The 16,184-nt window shown below is 44.2% G+C and overlaps 1 protein-coding gene across 1 annotated transcript in view; it reads right to left on the reverse strand.

Annotated features, from left to right (window-relative positions):
* Nucleotides 1-13,607, reverse strand: part of DYNC1LI1 (dynein cytoplasmic 1 light intermediate chain 1) — a 52,783-nt gene extending 39,176 nt beyond the window's left edge. Inside the window, exons 1-3 of the mRNA XM_006079594.4 lie at nt 13,480-13,607; nt 12,871-13,118; nt 12,605-12,678 (exon numbers count right to left, since the gene is read on the reverse strand). Of these exons, the coding sequence (XP_006079656.3) occupies nt 12,605-12,678; nt 12,871-13,118; nt 13,480-13,530 (373 nt within the window). The 5' untranslated portion in view covers nt 13,531-13,607. The remainder of the gene's footprint in view (nt 1-12,604; nt 12,679-12,870; nt 13,119-13,479) is intronic.
* Nucleotides 13,608-16,184: the final 2,577 nt, after the last annotated feature.

Below are 16,184 nucleotides of genomic sequence, written 5' to 3' on the forward strand. Positions count from 1 at the left end.
TAAAGCAATTATACCCCAACAAAATTTTTAGAATAGAAACAAGTAAATAAAATAGATAACCAACAGGGACCTAGTGTATAGCACAGGGACCTCTGTTCAATATTCTGTAATAACCTAAATGGTAAAAGAATTTGAGAAACAATACACACATGTACATGCATAACTGACTCACTTTGCTGCACACCTGAGACTAACAACCCTGTTCATCAACTACACCCCAAATATAAAATAGAAACTTAAAAACCCCTAACATACTTGGGCCACCTGATGCGAAGAATGGACTCGCTGGAAACGACCCTGACGCTGGGCCAAACTGAAGGCAGGAGGAGGAGGGGACGACAGAGGGTGAGACAGACGGCTGGATGGCATCACCGACTCAATGGACGTGAGTTTGAGTGCACTCTGGGAGTCGGTGATGGACAGGGAGGCCTGGCGTGCTGCAGCCCATGGTGTCGCAGAGTCGGACACGACTGAGCAACTGAACTGAACATTTCTTTAGATCAAACTATACCATAATAAAGTTATTTTCATGTCCTCATCCAGGCACTGGGCAACTTTTTCTGGAAGGGACTAGACAGCAATACTTCAGCTTTTGCAGGTCACATAAGGTCTCTGTCACATATTTATCTTTGGGTTCTGCCTCCCCAACTCTTCAAAAATGTAAAAAACAAACACCGTTCTTAGCTTGCTAGCCACAGAACAAGAGTCTATAGGCCAAATCCTGTCCTAGTGGATGGACCAAAAGAAGGAATTTGTTAATCCAATTACAGTGAAATTCTCCACAGCAAATAAGCCTGTATTTCAAATTATTCATCTGAACCTATTCAAGTAAATCACTGTCTGTGAGCCAAGTACAGGATCCAAGCACTTAAAAGAACTTCGGTTTTACCATAAACCACCAATAGTCATCAGTTCTCACTTCGAAGCTCAAATCTGAACACCAAATTAGGGGAAAAAACTCCACATAAGGTAACCAAAACAGCATCAACATAAACATGTGCTTATGATGTTGTTTTATCTCAACAGATCTCTAGTTTAACACCAGGATGTAATGCCCATCAACTTTATAATATTTTGATGAATGAATTTATAAAGCTCTAGAAGATGGGACTTCCAGTAACTATAACCTTGTCACCATTTAGTTGTGTGAACCAGGACAAGTCAGATACTTTCCATTTGCTCCCTTGTCTTCTAAATGGAGGTAGTGAAGTGAAGTTGCTCAGTCGTATCTGACTCTGCGATCCCATGGACTGTATGTAGCCTACCAGGCTCCTCCATCCACAGAATTTTCCAGGCAAGAGTACTGGAGTGGGTTGCCATTTCCTTCTCCAGGAGATATTCCCAACCCAGGGATTGAACCCAGATCTTCCGCATTGTGGGCAGACGCTTTACCGTCTGAGCTACCAGCTCCTGCTGCTAAGTCTCTTCAGTCGTGTCCGACTCTGTGTGATCCCACAGACAGCAGCCCACCAGGCTCCCTGTCCCTGGGATTCTCCAGGCAAGAACACTGAGTGGGTTGCCATTTCCTTCTCCAGTGCATGAAAGTGAAAAGTGAAAGTGAAGGCGCTCAGCTGTGTCTGACTCTTTGGCAACCCCATGGACTGTAGCCTTCTAGGCTCCTCTGTCCATGGGATTTTCCAGGCGAGAGTACTGGAGTGGGTTGCCATTTCCTTCTCCAGGGGATCTTCCCAATCCGGGGATCAAACCCAGATTGTCTGCATTGTGGGCAGACGCTTTACTGTCTGACCCACCAGGGAAGCCCCTAAATGGAGGTAGGGTGGGGTATAAAACCAGACGATCTCCAACCTTTAAAGTGACGGATTTAAAGTTCTAGGACTATTACAATCCATACCTTCTTGATCAGTGATATGATACACTGGGGTTTTTCCTAGACATTGGTGTTTTAAAAAGAAAACAAAAGCATGAATTGTGAAACTGAGCGGTTGAAACACTAAGTACACACTGTACTAGGTTAGAAACACCTTGAACACTTCCCATGTATGCCAATGTTTGAAGCGTTTTACAAATAATATCTCATATAATCCTCACAATAATCCTCAAAGGTAAACAGTATAATCTGAAAGATTAAGCAACTTGCTGAGGAAGGGTCAGCATTTAAATCCAGCAATGCTCCTCCACGCTATTATCTCTGTCACTGTTAGGAGCAGGTTCCAGCATTCTCCCCTCAGCTCAAGACAGACAGCGATGACAAGGGAAACGTAAGCGGTGCTCTGCCTCCCTTTCCTCCCAGCTTCCTCTTCTGCTGCCGCGGAAGGCTGAAGCACAGCACACTCCCTGCTGGGCAGAGGTGTGTGTCTCTGGCACCTGCTTTCTGCACAGAGCTTTGGTTCACACTTCCGCACACCTCTGTTGGAAACTTTACGGTCCACCGCATCATGACACTAATCATAACAGAATTCTAGCCTGCCATATTCCTTCTGTATCCGAGTAAGATACCAACATTGTAAAATGAACACCTCTGATTTGGCTTTGCATGATGTAAAATGAATTACTGGGCTTTCCTGGTGGTCCAGTGGTTAAAAATCCGCCTGCCAACGCAGGGAGCATGGGTTCAACCCCTGGTCCGGGAAGACTCCACACGCTGCGGGGCAACTAAGCCCACCACCACAGCTACTAAGCCTAGAGCTGGGGCTCCACAAGAGAAGACGCCTCGACGAGAAGCCCGTGCACCCCAACTAGAGAAAGCCTACGCGCAGCAACAGAGAACTCAGCACAGCCAAAAATACATTCTTATTAAAAACAAATAAAAAATAAAGCATCCTATTTCATCTGAAAGCTCTGGTGACAAGAGCCATGCGCAGTTACCACCGGAACTACTTCTGGGCTTGGACCTTCCGCATGGCTTTCCGTAAGTTATCTGGATGAGCCAAGGAGGGTGGGGGGTTGGTCTGCTCTTTGTACCGCAAACAGCATCTCTCTCCCTTCCTCAGCCGGCAAAGGCAGGGAGAAGCTACTAACCAGCCATAGGATCTGCGGCCACTGCTTCAAGACTACCTCCCTCCAGTGTGTCAAGGAGTGCGTGTGGTGGAAAGCCAAGCCTGAATCCCAGCTCAGCGCCACCCTGGGGTTCAAAGCCCTCTTCTACAAGACAGGGAACATGCTACAGAGTAAAGCACCCAGCAGAAGACTCGAGTAACAGGCACAACACACACCCGTCAGGTGGTCCTAGCCCTACCTCTGAATGTCATTCAGCCATCTACGGGACAATAAAAGCAAAACCTACCCTTTATCATTTCTCTCACTAGGCCTGAACTGAACAACACTGAGTTTAATTCAATAAACATTCACCAAGGCCAATAAATACCGATCCCAATGGTTATTAACAGTTCCTAGGCTCCAGAGGGTCAAGGTCACCCTAATGCAACAGTTCTTAATGAACAAGCATAGTATGTATTCTACAATTAAACTGCCTTTAAATTAATATGCCAGTTTTTAACCTCCCTACCAGATAGGCAAAGATTGACATGAACAGTCCCTGGTGTCACCAATGGTGTCAGACAAACAAGTCCTTTCACACACTGACGGTGGGACACGTAGAACAGGACAACTTTCTGAGACTACTGTTTAATAATATTTAAGAAGACTTTAAAGATATATACTTTAGACCTAGCAACTCAACCTGTGGGAATTTATCCCAAAGATAATACCTGGTAAATGGAAAATGGGGTGTAACAAGAATAATCTGTTTACCCATCAAGTATAATTTTATGAGATGGGAAATCCATATCCATTACCGTACCAAAAAAAAAAAAAACCCGATACATAAAGATAGAAAAATCTGATTTCAAAATACGAGGTATGAGCCTATTTTGTTTAAAAAACAAACATGTACATAGAGAAAATGAAGACTGATTACCTCCAGGTGGTGAGATCACTTGTTATGGTCATTTTTCTAACTCATAAGTATTTTTTCTCTCTGGCAAGAAACATGTATTGCTTTTATCATTTAAAATAAGCAGAAGGTGTGCTACACATCATTTTAGTTCTCTGAATCCCAGGAAATATGAAAGACTCTTCCCTGAAAGGCCAGGAGGCTGCACGCTGCTACCCGCAAGCCCACAAACGGCGGGAGGGCTGACTCCGACTCCGGGGCCTCTGGGTGAGGGCCCACACCTGAGCAGCTCGGGACCTTCTCACCAGGCCTTCAGCTACAGCCACACGTCCCCTCCGTCCTGCAGCGCTCCCCTCCCCACCCGACTCGCAGAAGTTTACTCAGATGCCACCTTTTCCATAAAAAGCTTATGTAATCTGTTTAGCAATTACTTCAGACTGACACGTATGACTTTTTACTATACGCTGTGAGTCTTTCCCCACTGGAGTTATAAGCTCCTGGAGGGCAGGGACCAAGTCCTAGCGAGCCTTTTCTCCAGATGACCCAGCAGAGCATTTTGTGCACGCTCTAATAAATGCTTGATAAACTAATGAATAAAGAGGTTACCTGTGAGGTTTTTCTAACAGCCACTGCCCTCACTTTACAAACAAAATAAGGACCCCAAAAGGTTAGTCCATGGTCACTTTTTCTTCTTTTTGGCCTCACCACAAAGCATGTTGGATATAGTTCCCCAACTAGGGATTGAACCCATGCCCCCTGCATTGGAGCACAGAGTCTTAACCTCTGGACCACCAGGAAGTTCCTTGGTCATTCACTTAATAGTACCACGGTCCCATGCTCAACTTGGGTCTTTCCTTTTTCCTAACTCAAGGCTCCTGGTCTGCATTTTCAAAGGGTTTTTGCTGATCTTCCTTCATGTCTTATTACCTGACATGTATACTTCTCCCAGCTCTGTTTTCTGTTTTTGACAGTAGCTCTAGAAGGAAATAGATGAGCTTCTCTTGACAATTCTTAAACCTGTGTTCAGACTATACCTCTAGCTGGTCTATACCTCTATACCTCTAACAATGAACCTTTAAGCAAAAGATGGTCAACATTCATCCAACAGTTATTTACTGAGCACCTATTAGGGGCCAAACATTATTCAGTAACTAGAAAGCTCCTCTATTTACTGGCACCTGGCATTTATTGATAAAACTGACACCCCTAACATTCTAATCCCATGGATGGAGGAGCCTGGTGCGCTGCAGTCCATGGGGTCGATAAGAGTCGGACACGACTGAGCGACTTCACTTTCACTTTTCACTTTCATGCACTGGAGAAGGAAATGGCAACCCACTCCTGTGTTCTTGCCTGGAGACTCCCAGGGACGGGGGAGCCTGGTGGGCTGCCGTCTATGGGGTCGCACGGAGTCAGACACGACTGAAAGCGACACAGCAGCAGCAGCAACATTCTAAAAAGAGGGGGCTACAAACTTCTGCCCAAAGGTCACATCTGGTCTGCTGCCTCTTTCTGTAAATAAAATTTTACTAAATACTGCCACCCCCATCCACGAATGTATTCTCTATGGCTGTCTGTGGGCTACAAGGGCAGAGGTGAATAGTTACAATGGAGACCATATGGCTCACAGAACCTAAACTATTTACTATGTGGCCTTGATAGGTTGCTGACCATCGTAAAATACCATTATGCCACTGGACTCTCAAAACACTTTATATTTGGTATATTTTACAGCAACAGTAACATATAATAGGCAATAGTTTTGTTAATCCTTTGAAAATTACCAGTCCAACAGCATAGCTGTGATAGCATTATTCCTTATATCACATTCCTGTAAGCAATCATGCCAGCAAACAGCGCCACCTGATAAAAATCTGTTTCTCACAAGTCATACAACTTTGGGGATCTTTAATCTCAGTTTCTCTCAAACGGTTCCTAACTGAACAATTTCATTCTTTTCAGAGTCAGCCCTTATACAGAAAACCACTCACTTCCTTGACAAGTTACTTCCCTGAAAAGATCTCTAGTCCAACGTGTATCTTGAGGTCTCCTACTTGCAATAATTCAAACATAAAAGAAATGAATTTTATTCCTGATGATGCTCAGTATTTTGTGAGACTTTTTTTGGCTGCACACTATCCTGAACTAGTAATGTCTTCAGGGGTAAAAAATGCAGACTCCAGATTTCTTCCCTGAGCAGAATCAAACCGTCCACATATACAAAGAAATACTTTATTAGTTTAAACCCAGTTACAGCATGTTTTCAAAATATTTCTTCAAAAATATACAACTCACAAGCTTTACAATTAGAAATAATTATAGAATGTCAGAGGAGGTACTTCAGAGATCACTAAGTCCAAGTCTCTTAACTTTCAGAGGAGGTACGACTTCAGAGATCACTGAGTCCAAGTCTCTTAATTTACAGATGAGAAAGGTGAGGCTTACATGGGCCAACCAAGCAGCTTTCATTAATTCACAATGGCCTCAGAACAGGAAGTGATACTAATGTCTCATCTATCAGCCGGGCACCATGCTGGCGTCCAAGGCTACGTATGTATCTTCAGACAATTAATTCAATTAATCTTTATCAATGAGATGTTTTGCAAATGACGCAGATTACATTAGGAGAACCAAAGAAAATTCCTTAAAAACTGCTAAACATCTTTTACTTTTCCTACAAAGAAAGCTCTCTTTTCTTAAGGAGAGACTGCCTGGTGTATAGATTAAGAATACTGGCTCTGGAGCCAGGCTGCACAATTCAGAATCCTGATGTTGCCCCTTTCTGGCTATATAACCTCAGGGCAATTTTTCTTTCCTGATCTTTACGGGGATAATTTCGGTATGTAAACAATCCTAATGTGCCTGGTACATGTAACTGCCTATAAATTTGTTGCTGTTGTTATTTTCCTTAGGTAGTCTTATCAAAACATGGTTAAGTAACCCAAGGTATGGAGAAAGTGCCCTCGACAGCGGCTACTAAAATTCATATAACTACAATCACTATAGTCAAGTTTGATTAAATAGTAAGGGTAAAGAGAAAAAAGTTCTTAAAAGGACCGTTTTTAAGTTAAATCCTACTAAAAACACACACACAAGAAGTTCTGCCTTTTAATATCAAGAACAAACAAGTTCACTCTCAAAATCCTTCAAGCAAGAATGACTGAATGCTCATGCCAGAGTGTTGCCAGGTTTCACCAGGGCTCAGACACAAGTAATTGACTTCTTCAGCACAAACGCCATGACAACAGAAGCTACATCCCAGAATCCAACAAATATTTCGATTTTACTTTAAAATAGTTATTAGTATTTTCACTTAAAGATAGCCTTTTTAAAAAGTTATGCAGTAGAAAGACTAGGTGGCACTTTCTCCCTTGAAGGAATTTCTATCAAAAGTCCAAAATCCTCACCAACAGCAGAGGGCAGGGTCTTTACACCTGCGTGGCCTTGGAAAACTCACTGAACAGCTCTCTAAAATTCAGCATCTTATCTACAAATCAGCATTAACATCTACATCCCAAATTTGGGGAAGTTGGGAGGAACAGGGGCAGAGGAGGCAAACTAAGATTTGTATGTAAATGCTTTGAGATATGACCCAGAATCCCAACAGACTCCTGGGCCTGTATCAGAAAAAACATAATTCAAAATGATACATGCATCCCAGTGTTCACTGCAGCACTATTTACAACAGCCAGGACACGGAAGCAACCTACATGTCCATCAACAGAGCGACGGTTAAAGAAGATGTGGTGCACGTATACAGTGAAATACCAGTCAAGTGAAGTCACTCAGTCGTGTCCAGCTCTTTGTGACCCCATGGACTATACAAATAGCTGTGAAAAGACGGGAAGCAAAAACCAAAGGAGAAAAGGAAAGATATAAGCATGTGAATGCAGAGTTCCAAAGAATACCAAGGAGAGATAAGAAAGCCTTCCTCAGTGATCAATGCAAAGAAATAGAGGAAAACAATAGAATGGGAAAGACTAGAGATCTCTTCAAGAAAATTAGAGATACCAAGGGAACATTTCATGCCAAGATGGGCTCGATAAAGGACAGAAATGGCATGGACCTAACAGAAGCAGAAGATATTAAGAAGAGGTGGCAAGAATACACAGAAGAACTGTACAAAAAAGATCTTCATGACCCAGATAATCACGATGGTGTGATCACTGACCTAGAGCCAGACATCCTGGAATGTGAAGTCAAGTGGGCCTTAGAAAGCATCACTACAAACAAAGCTAGTGGAGGTGACGGAATTCCAGTTGAGCTATTCCAAATCCTGAAAGATGATGCTGTGAAAGTGCTGCACTCAATATGTCAGCAAATATGGAAAACTCAGCAGTGGCCACAGGACTGGAAAAGGTCAGTTTTCATTCCAATCCCAAAGAAAGGCAATGCCAAAGAATGCTCACACTACCGCACAATTGCACTCATCTCACACGCTAGTAAAGTAATGCTCAAAATTCTCCAAGCCAGGCTTTAGCAATACGTGAACCATAAAATTCCAGATGTTCAAGCTGGTTTTAGAAAAGGCAGAGGAACCAGAGATCAAATTGCCAACATCCGGTGGATCATCGAAAAAGCAAGAGAGTTCCAGAAAAACGTCTATTTCTGCTTTATTGACTATGCCAAAGCCTTTGACTGTGTGGGTCACAATAAACCGTGGAAAATTCTGAAACAGATGGGAATACCAGACCTCCTGACCTGCCTCTTGAGAAACCAGTATGCAGGTCAGGAAGCAACAGTTAGAAATGGGCATGGAACAACAGACAGGTTCCAAACAGGAAAAGGAGTACGCCAAGGCTGTATACCGTCACCCTCCTTATTTAACTTCTATGCAGAGTACATCATGAGAAACACTGGACTGGAAGAAACACAAGCTGGAATCAAGATTATCAGGAGAAATATCAATAACCTCAGATATGCAGATGACACCACCCTTATGGCAGAAAGTGAAGAAGAACTAAAGAGCCTCTTGATGAAAGTGAAAGAGGAGAGTGAAAAAGTTGGCTTTAAGCTCAACATTCAGAAAACTAAGATCATGGCATCCGGTCCCATCACTTCATGGGAAATAGATGGGGAAACAGTGGAAACAGCGGCTGACTTTATTTTTCTGGGCTCCAAAATCACTGCAGATGGCAACTGCAGCCATGAAATTAAAAGACGCTTACTCCTTGGAAGGAAAGGTATGACCAACTAGATAGCATGTTCAAAAGCAGAGACATTACTTTGCCAACAAAGGTCCATCTAGTCAAGGCTATGGTTTTTCCAGTGGTCATCTATAGTTGTGAGAGTTGGACTATAAAGAAAGCTGAGCGCCAAAGAATTGATGCTTTTGAACTGTGGTGTTGGAGAAGACTCTTGAGAGTCCCTTGGACTGCAAGGAGATCCAACCAGTCCATCCTAAAGGAGATCAGTCCTGGGTGTTCATTGGAAGGACTGATGTTGAGGCTGAAACTCCAGTACTTTGACCACCTGATGCATAGAGCTGACTCATTGAAAAAGACCCTGATGCTGGGAAAGATTGGATGTGGGAGGAGAAGGGGACAACAGAGGATGAGATGGTTGGATGGCATCATCCACTTGATGGACATGGGTTTGGGTGGACTCCAGGAGTTGGTGATGGACAGGGAGGCCTGGCGTGCTGCGGTTCATGGTGTCGCAAAGAGTCGGACATGACTGAGCAACTGAATTGGACTATAGCCTGCCCAGCTCCTCCGTCCATGGGATTTTCCAAGCAAGAATACTGGAGTCAGCTGCCATTTCCTTCTCTAGGAGATCTTCCCAACCCAGGGATTGAACCCAGGTCTCCCACACTGCAGGGAGGCTCTTTACCATCTGAGCCATCGGGGAAGCCCCTGATGAACTACTACTCAGCCATTAAAAGGAGTGAAATAGCGTCATCTGCAGAGACATGGATAAACCTAGAGACTCATATAAAGTGAAGTCAGAAAGAGAAAAAAACATGTAATACTGCTTATATGTGGAATCTAGAAATGATACAGATGAATTCATCTGCAAAGCAGAAACCGACACAGATGTAGAGAACAAACCAATGGATACCAAAGTGGGGAGGGGAGGCTGTAATGAGCTGGGAGATTAGGACTGACATACACATACTACAAATTACACATACATACATACATTTGTACATACACATATATACAAATTATATAACTAATGAGAACCTACTATATAGCCCAGGGAACTCTACTCAATGGTCTGTGGTGACCTAAATGGGAAGGAAATCTAAAAGAGAAAGGGGTATATGTACAGCTGGTTCACTTTGCTGTACAACAGAAACTAACAACAATGAAAAGCAACTATACCCCAATAAAAAGTTTTAAAATAAGAAAGAAAAGAAAATGTGTTGAGGATGGCTCACACACAGGCAAATACTGCCAGTTTTGAGTCCTTCCACCCCAGGCAGTGGGAGGGGAGGCTGCAGAGCAAGGTAAAGCTAAACTGCCATTTGTGTTCGGGATATATAATGTTTGATCACTGTTCCTGTTTTACATAGTGGTTGGAAATTAACATCTTTTTAGTCTCAGATTTGGTTTTTTTAAATATGGGACTCCAGAGATCACCATAATTCATATTATGAAAGACACACTAGAGCCAAGCATCCTTTGCCTAGCGCCTCCAAACTCATAACAAAGAAAACCACAATCCCCCTTTATACATTCTTCTCTTCCACCAGCATAAACTGAAGGCAGCCATAATACACGACGGTGAAATGTGCTTAAGAAATCTTTACGAGGTATTCCAGAAAATTAAAACTGGTTATGTAATCAGTATAAAAATCTGTTGTCAGCTTTTTCCCAAAGCTGAAAAGGACTTTGATGAAATCCCAGTAGAACTAGTACCCTCCCAAAAAAATTTTTTAATTATAAACTTGCATAACTTGGTATCAGGTGGAGCTGGAAAAGCTCATATAAAAGGAATCTATTTTACAGCAGAGAAGATATAGAACAATCTATTCTAAGTTTGGAGGGATGGAAGTCTAGGGCCTCTAAGTATATTCAGTCTTTGACCCAAAGACAAGTTTAAAAAAGCGTTTAAAAAGCATGGTGCAACCTCAGTGCAAATTAGACACATCAAGAAATGAGCAAAGCTGTCACTTTTGTTTCACTAGAAACAGAACCATGTAAGTAACATCTAATGCGCTAAGGATTAGTTGGGAAGAACTTCTAAAATAAAAACAAAAATCAGGATCTTATCTTAACAGCGGCAGCATCTGAAAAGAAGTCTTGAGAGTATTTAAAAATACAACCAAAAATAAAAAATAAAAATACAACCCACCTCAATGAGGTCAAGCTGTGTTAGGTACATTTTAGTTTAAGCACTTAATAGAAATTTGTTTAAGCTAGTAGATCGAAAACATTTTCTGGATTTTTTCTTTTCTTTTTTTTTTTTTTTTTTTGCTTTTGGATTCTGTCTCTGGCCTATATTACCACTTATGTAGGTACTAACTCAATTTTTAAAATAAAAATATTTTCTAATCCACTTAAAAGAGATTCACAAAAAGTCATTGTGCTGTTTTCAGTTCACAAACATTATCTCACTCAGTTGTCCCCACAATAAGAAGTAGGTATTATTTCTACAATGTCAATTTTAAGAAAGAAGAAACTGAGGGTCATAGAAGTCAAAGAACCTGCTTCAGATCATTGGACTAGTATGTGATAGGGTCATGAGGGAACCCAGGTGAATCCGCAGTAGATACTTTCAATTACATTAAAAACAAAGGTAACACTAATTTTTCAAATAGCTTCATTAACTTCAATTAACGTCAAGAATCACACTGCAGACTGGCAGCAGTTCATGAAAAATGATTTGTTTTTCTTTAAACATTCCCATTAAAAGCAGACCCTGACAAATAGATTTGAATTTTGTTTCCTTTCCTGTTTTTAAATATAAAAAGTCTTGAGGCATCAATACCAAAGTTTTAAAATTTAACCGTCATCTTATGAGCCAAACTTCAAATTTTCACATCGCAAGAGTATCAAAGAAATCTCTCCTCTAAATGACTTTGGAGCTAAGCCTGCAAAAATGTGAACCTGTGACTTGTTCTCCACGTCCACCCGCAGACTCAGTCAAGAAACAAATACCTAACTCCCGGAGAGCAGAGGGGATACAGAACAATCAGGACACTCGACACATTAGACCATTTCTCCTTATTACACCCATGTGGCCAAAGGGGCTGAACGAGAAAGCTGTTTACTGCCCTATAGGTGTCAGTGAAAAAGGCAGCCGCAACACGAGCCCATTGTACCTATAAAAGCTGACTTAAATAAGAACATTTATCACAACTACCAGGTCTCCTTTCTAGCTTCTGTCAATTACACAAAGAGCTTGCTATTAAATATTGATGGCATGCTATATGCAACAGAACTCTGGCGAAGAGCCTCCTGCTACCAATTTTTGTTATGAAAGAAAAACCGTCCTTATTTTCGACGTGAAGCCCAAGCCACGAGCTCTGTCCGATGGGTTATCGCATTGTCCTTCCCAGGGGACGCTGTTAGGGCCACCCCCACACACACCCAGAGGTGGAGACAGGTTCTGGGGAGGGCGGGTCCCTGAAGGTCCCGGGACAGGGGTCCCAGTGTCTCTTCTCCCCAGCTGTCAGCGACAGGTCGGAAGGCGGGGCGGGGCCCGGCCAGGCTGTCCTCACAAAGCCAGCCAGAGCGCGGCGGGCGGACCCGGACTCAGGCCCGGGAGGACGCCGCGCAGGGCGGAGCTGGTGGGGGCACTTACCCAGCAGCAGCACGTTCTTCCCCGCGGGGAGTTTGGAGCGCGAGCGGGTGGAGACCTCACTGAGGATGCAGGACCTGGCGGGGAACAAGGCGCACGCTCAGGCCGAGGCCCCGCGCCGGAGGGACTGCCCCGGCCTCCACGCCCGGACGGGGGCGGCCGAGAACGCGGCGGCCTGGGCCGGGCGCCGAGCCCCGGCGGGCACGCGACCCTGGACCATTCCCGGGGCGGCGTTGCCGGCGGGGACCAGGGAGGGCTGCGATCCTTACCAAAGGTTCTGTCCGTCCTCGTCGTCGCCTGCCGCGGCGCCGCCGTTGCCCGACGCTAGCTCGTTGGCTAGGGGGCCGCCTGTGTAAGTCGCGGTTAATCCTGGCGGACAGGAACCGAAGGAGCCGACTCGCCCCACGGCCGCCATCTTGGCAGGGAATCGCACCGCTCCCGGCAAAGCTGAATGAGCGCGGCGGCGGCGGCGGGAACCCGGATATGGAGCGTTCGCCGCACGGGAGCGGGGCGGGGCCTGCGGGGGTGGGACCCAAGCTCTGCAGGGACTGACGGAGTAAGAGAGGGCGAACTGCGCGTGCGCTGCAGACTGGCCGGCGCTGCGGGGTGCGCGTGCGCAGATTACCCGGCCGGCCGCCCTGTGCCGCAGCGCCAGTCCTAAGCTCTGCGGGTTGATTGCCGCCGCCCCCATCCCTCCCGCAGTCCTGGGCTGCAGCCGGGCGCCTTGGGGTGTGTCAGGGGAACAATGCTATCGTCCTCTCTCTCTCTCCCGCCCCCCACCTTCCCCCCTTCGGGTCCACAAACCGTAGCGGGTGTGAAATTCCTGCACTGTCACTGCTATCCCGGCTGCTGCAATTAGAATTGGTTTTTCTATTTACCTGAGACACAGCTATCATCCTGCAATCTTCTTTCACCATTGTTGTGCGCATTCTGTTTGCCTCATTCCTGTGTCTTCTTTCGTTATTTTAGTGGAGAACTTCCTCCGTTGGTTTTATGAGAGAAAAAAAATAGGGTATGGCTACGTTTTGGGAGACCTGTATTCAATCAAGGTCCAGGTGAAAGCTTCATGAAGGAATAATTGATAAAGGTGTTAATGATCTTAAGAGATGGGGTTAGCAAGAGCAGGAAGATTTAGGGCTGAAGGGAAAAAGGAAGGAATGTTCACTAGATCCAGAGAGCTGTAGCTATAAGAAAAGTTGATGAGCAAGATCTGTGGCTTTGAGTAAATGAACACAGCTCTGACCTCTCTCCTTCTGCCCTGAGGTATCCCACCTGTGTCACATTAGCCAAAGCCATCAGAAGCCGAAAGACACGAGAACTCGAGCAAAGGAATCCATGCAGGTTTACCTATCTGAGCACAAAAAGGGCTTGGGAAGAGCAAACAGAAGATACCCAGCTCACCTTGTCTGTTTGAAAAAGCAGTCTATACTCAGTGATAGTTTGGCTGGGTATAGAATTCTTAGGATGCAAATTATCTTTCCTTATGTTTTTTTAAGGCCTTTTCCCCTTGTCTGCTAGATTTTAGTGCTGTCATTGAGAAATCCAAAGCCATTTTGATTCCTACTCCTTTGTTATGTAGTCTTTTTTTTTTTTTTCTACTTGGATGCCTTTAGAACTTGCACAGATTTCCACTAACACACATACCGCTTCCAGTTTCTGCACTGTCATACTAATTATCCTGCCAAGTATCATAGATAAATAATTCATACTCTTACTCTAAACCAACCGCCCCACTTCTGCACTAGATTCCATCTCCTCTCCACCACTCAAGGGCATTGCTCCAACAATTCTCCCCGCCTTTCTCGAGATAATCACTTATTGATTTCAATTGGATCATTTTCTCTTGGCCCTCCCTACTCTTTCACCAGCTACCGCTACATTTCTTTCCTCCCTTTTACAGCAGAACTCTTTAAAATTGTTGTCTTTACATGCTGTCTTCAATTCCTCTTCCCCTTAGTTCTTAGAACTCACTTCAATCAGATTTTTACCCCATGACTCCACAGAAACTGCTCTTATCCTTGTAGTCAGTGATCTCCTTATTACTAAATCCAATGGTAAATTCTACTTCCTTGTCTTTTTAGCCTTTCAGCAACATATTCTATAGCTGATCATCCTTGCTTGATATTCTTCTTTACATGGCTTCCTGGTCACCGTGTTCTCTTGCAGTTTTTTTCCTGTGTCACTAGCTGCTCCTCCTCAGTCTCCTCCACCATTTCCTCATTTTCTTGACCACTTAATGGCTCAGGGCTCAGTATTTGTTCCTCTTCTCTATCTATACCCAATCCTTTGGTGATCTCATATAGTCTCAATAAATTCCATCTGTATGATAAATCTCCCAGATTTTTCTCTCCAGCCTAGAGCTCCATCTAGAACTCCAGATTAATACATCCCAACTGTTTCTTTCACATCTTCACTTGGATATTGAACAGCAGTCTCAAACTCAGCATGCTTTAAACTGAGTATCTGACCTCTTCCCCCAAATTCTGTTTCACCCATCACCTAACCTAGTGATCCCCAACCTTTTTGGCACCAGGGACCAGTTTCATAGAAGACAATTTTTCCATGGATAAGGGAGGGGGATTTGAGTGATGGGGAGCAGTTGTATATACAGGTGAAGCTTCACTTGCTTGCCTGCCACTCACCTCCTGCTGTGTGGCCTGGTTCCTAACAGGCTACAGACAAGTACTGGGGGTTGGGGACCCCTGACCTAACCCACTAGGTAGCAGTTCCTTATTGCCTAAGTTATTCTTGACTCCTCCTTTCCCTTCACACAGCACAATTGAATACATCAGGAATCCAAAAGTCTTTACCTTCAAAATATACCCACAATCCAACTTCTTAACACTCACCCTCTGATGCTACTGTGAGCTATCTTCTCTTGCCTGAATTGCTATAAAAGGCTCTTCAATACAGCAGCTGGAGGGATCTTTTAGAAATATGAGCTAGGAGTACCCTGGTGGTCCAGTGGTTAGGACTCAGGGCTTTCACTGCTGTGGCCTGGGTTCAATCCCTGGTCAGGGAACTAAGACCTCATAAGCTGGCTTTAAATATATATATATATATATAATTTTACTCTTTTACTCAAAATCCTATAGTGGTTTCTCATTTCAATCAGTAAACTCCAAACTCCTTAAATGACCCACAAAGTCTACAGAAGCTGGCCCCTATTGCCTCTCTGGACTTTTCTGCTCTAATTGGTCCCTCAGTTTCCCTACTCAGTCATACTGGTCCCACTGCTGTTCTTTAAACATATTGTGTATCCCTTTGATTTAGCTGTTCCCTCTGCCATGAAGGTGATATTGAAAGTGAAAATGTCAGTCACTCAGCCATTCCCAACTCTTTGTGACCCCATGGACTGTAGCCCACCAGGCTCCTCTGTCCATGGGATTTTCCAGGCAAGAATACTGAAAAGGGTTGCCATTTCCTCATCCATGATATCTTTTCCAACCCAGGGCTCGAACTCTGGTCTCCCACACTGCAGGCAGAGTCTTTACCATCTGAACCACCAGGGAAGCCCATGAAGGAGATAAGGAGCTGCCAAACCAATATCTTCCCCCAAATAGCCACCTGGCTACCTCCCTCT

This window comes from Bubalus bubalis, chromosome 21, assembly GCF_019923935.1.
Source record: "Bubalus bubalis isolate 160015118507 breed Murrah chromosome 21, NDDB_SH_1, whole genome shotgun sequence".
NCBI classification, from domain to species: Eukaryota; Metazoa; Chordata; class Mammalia; order Artiodactyla; family Bovidae; genus Bubalus; species Bubalus bubalis.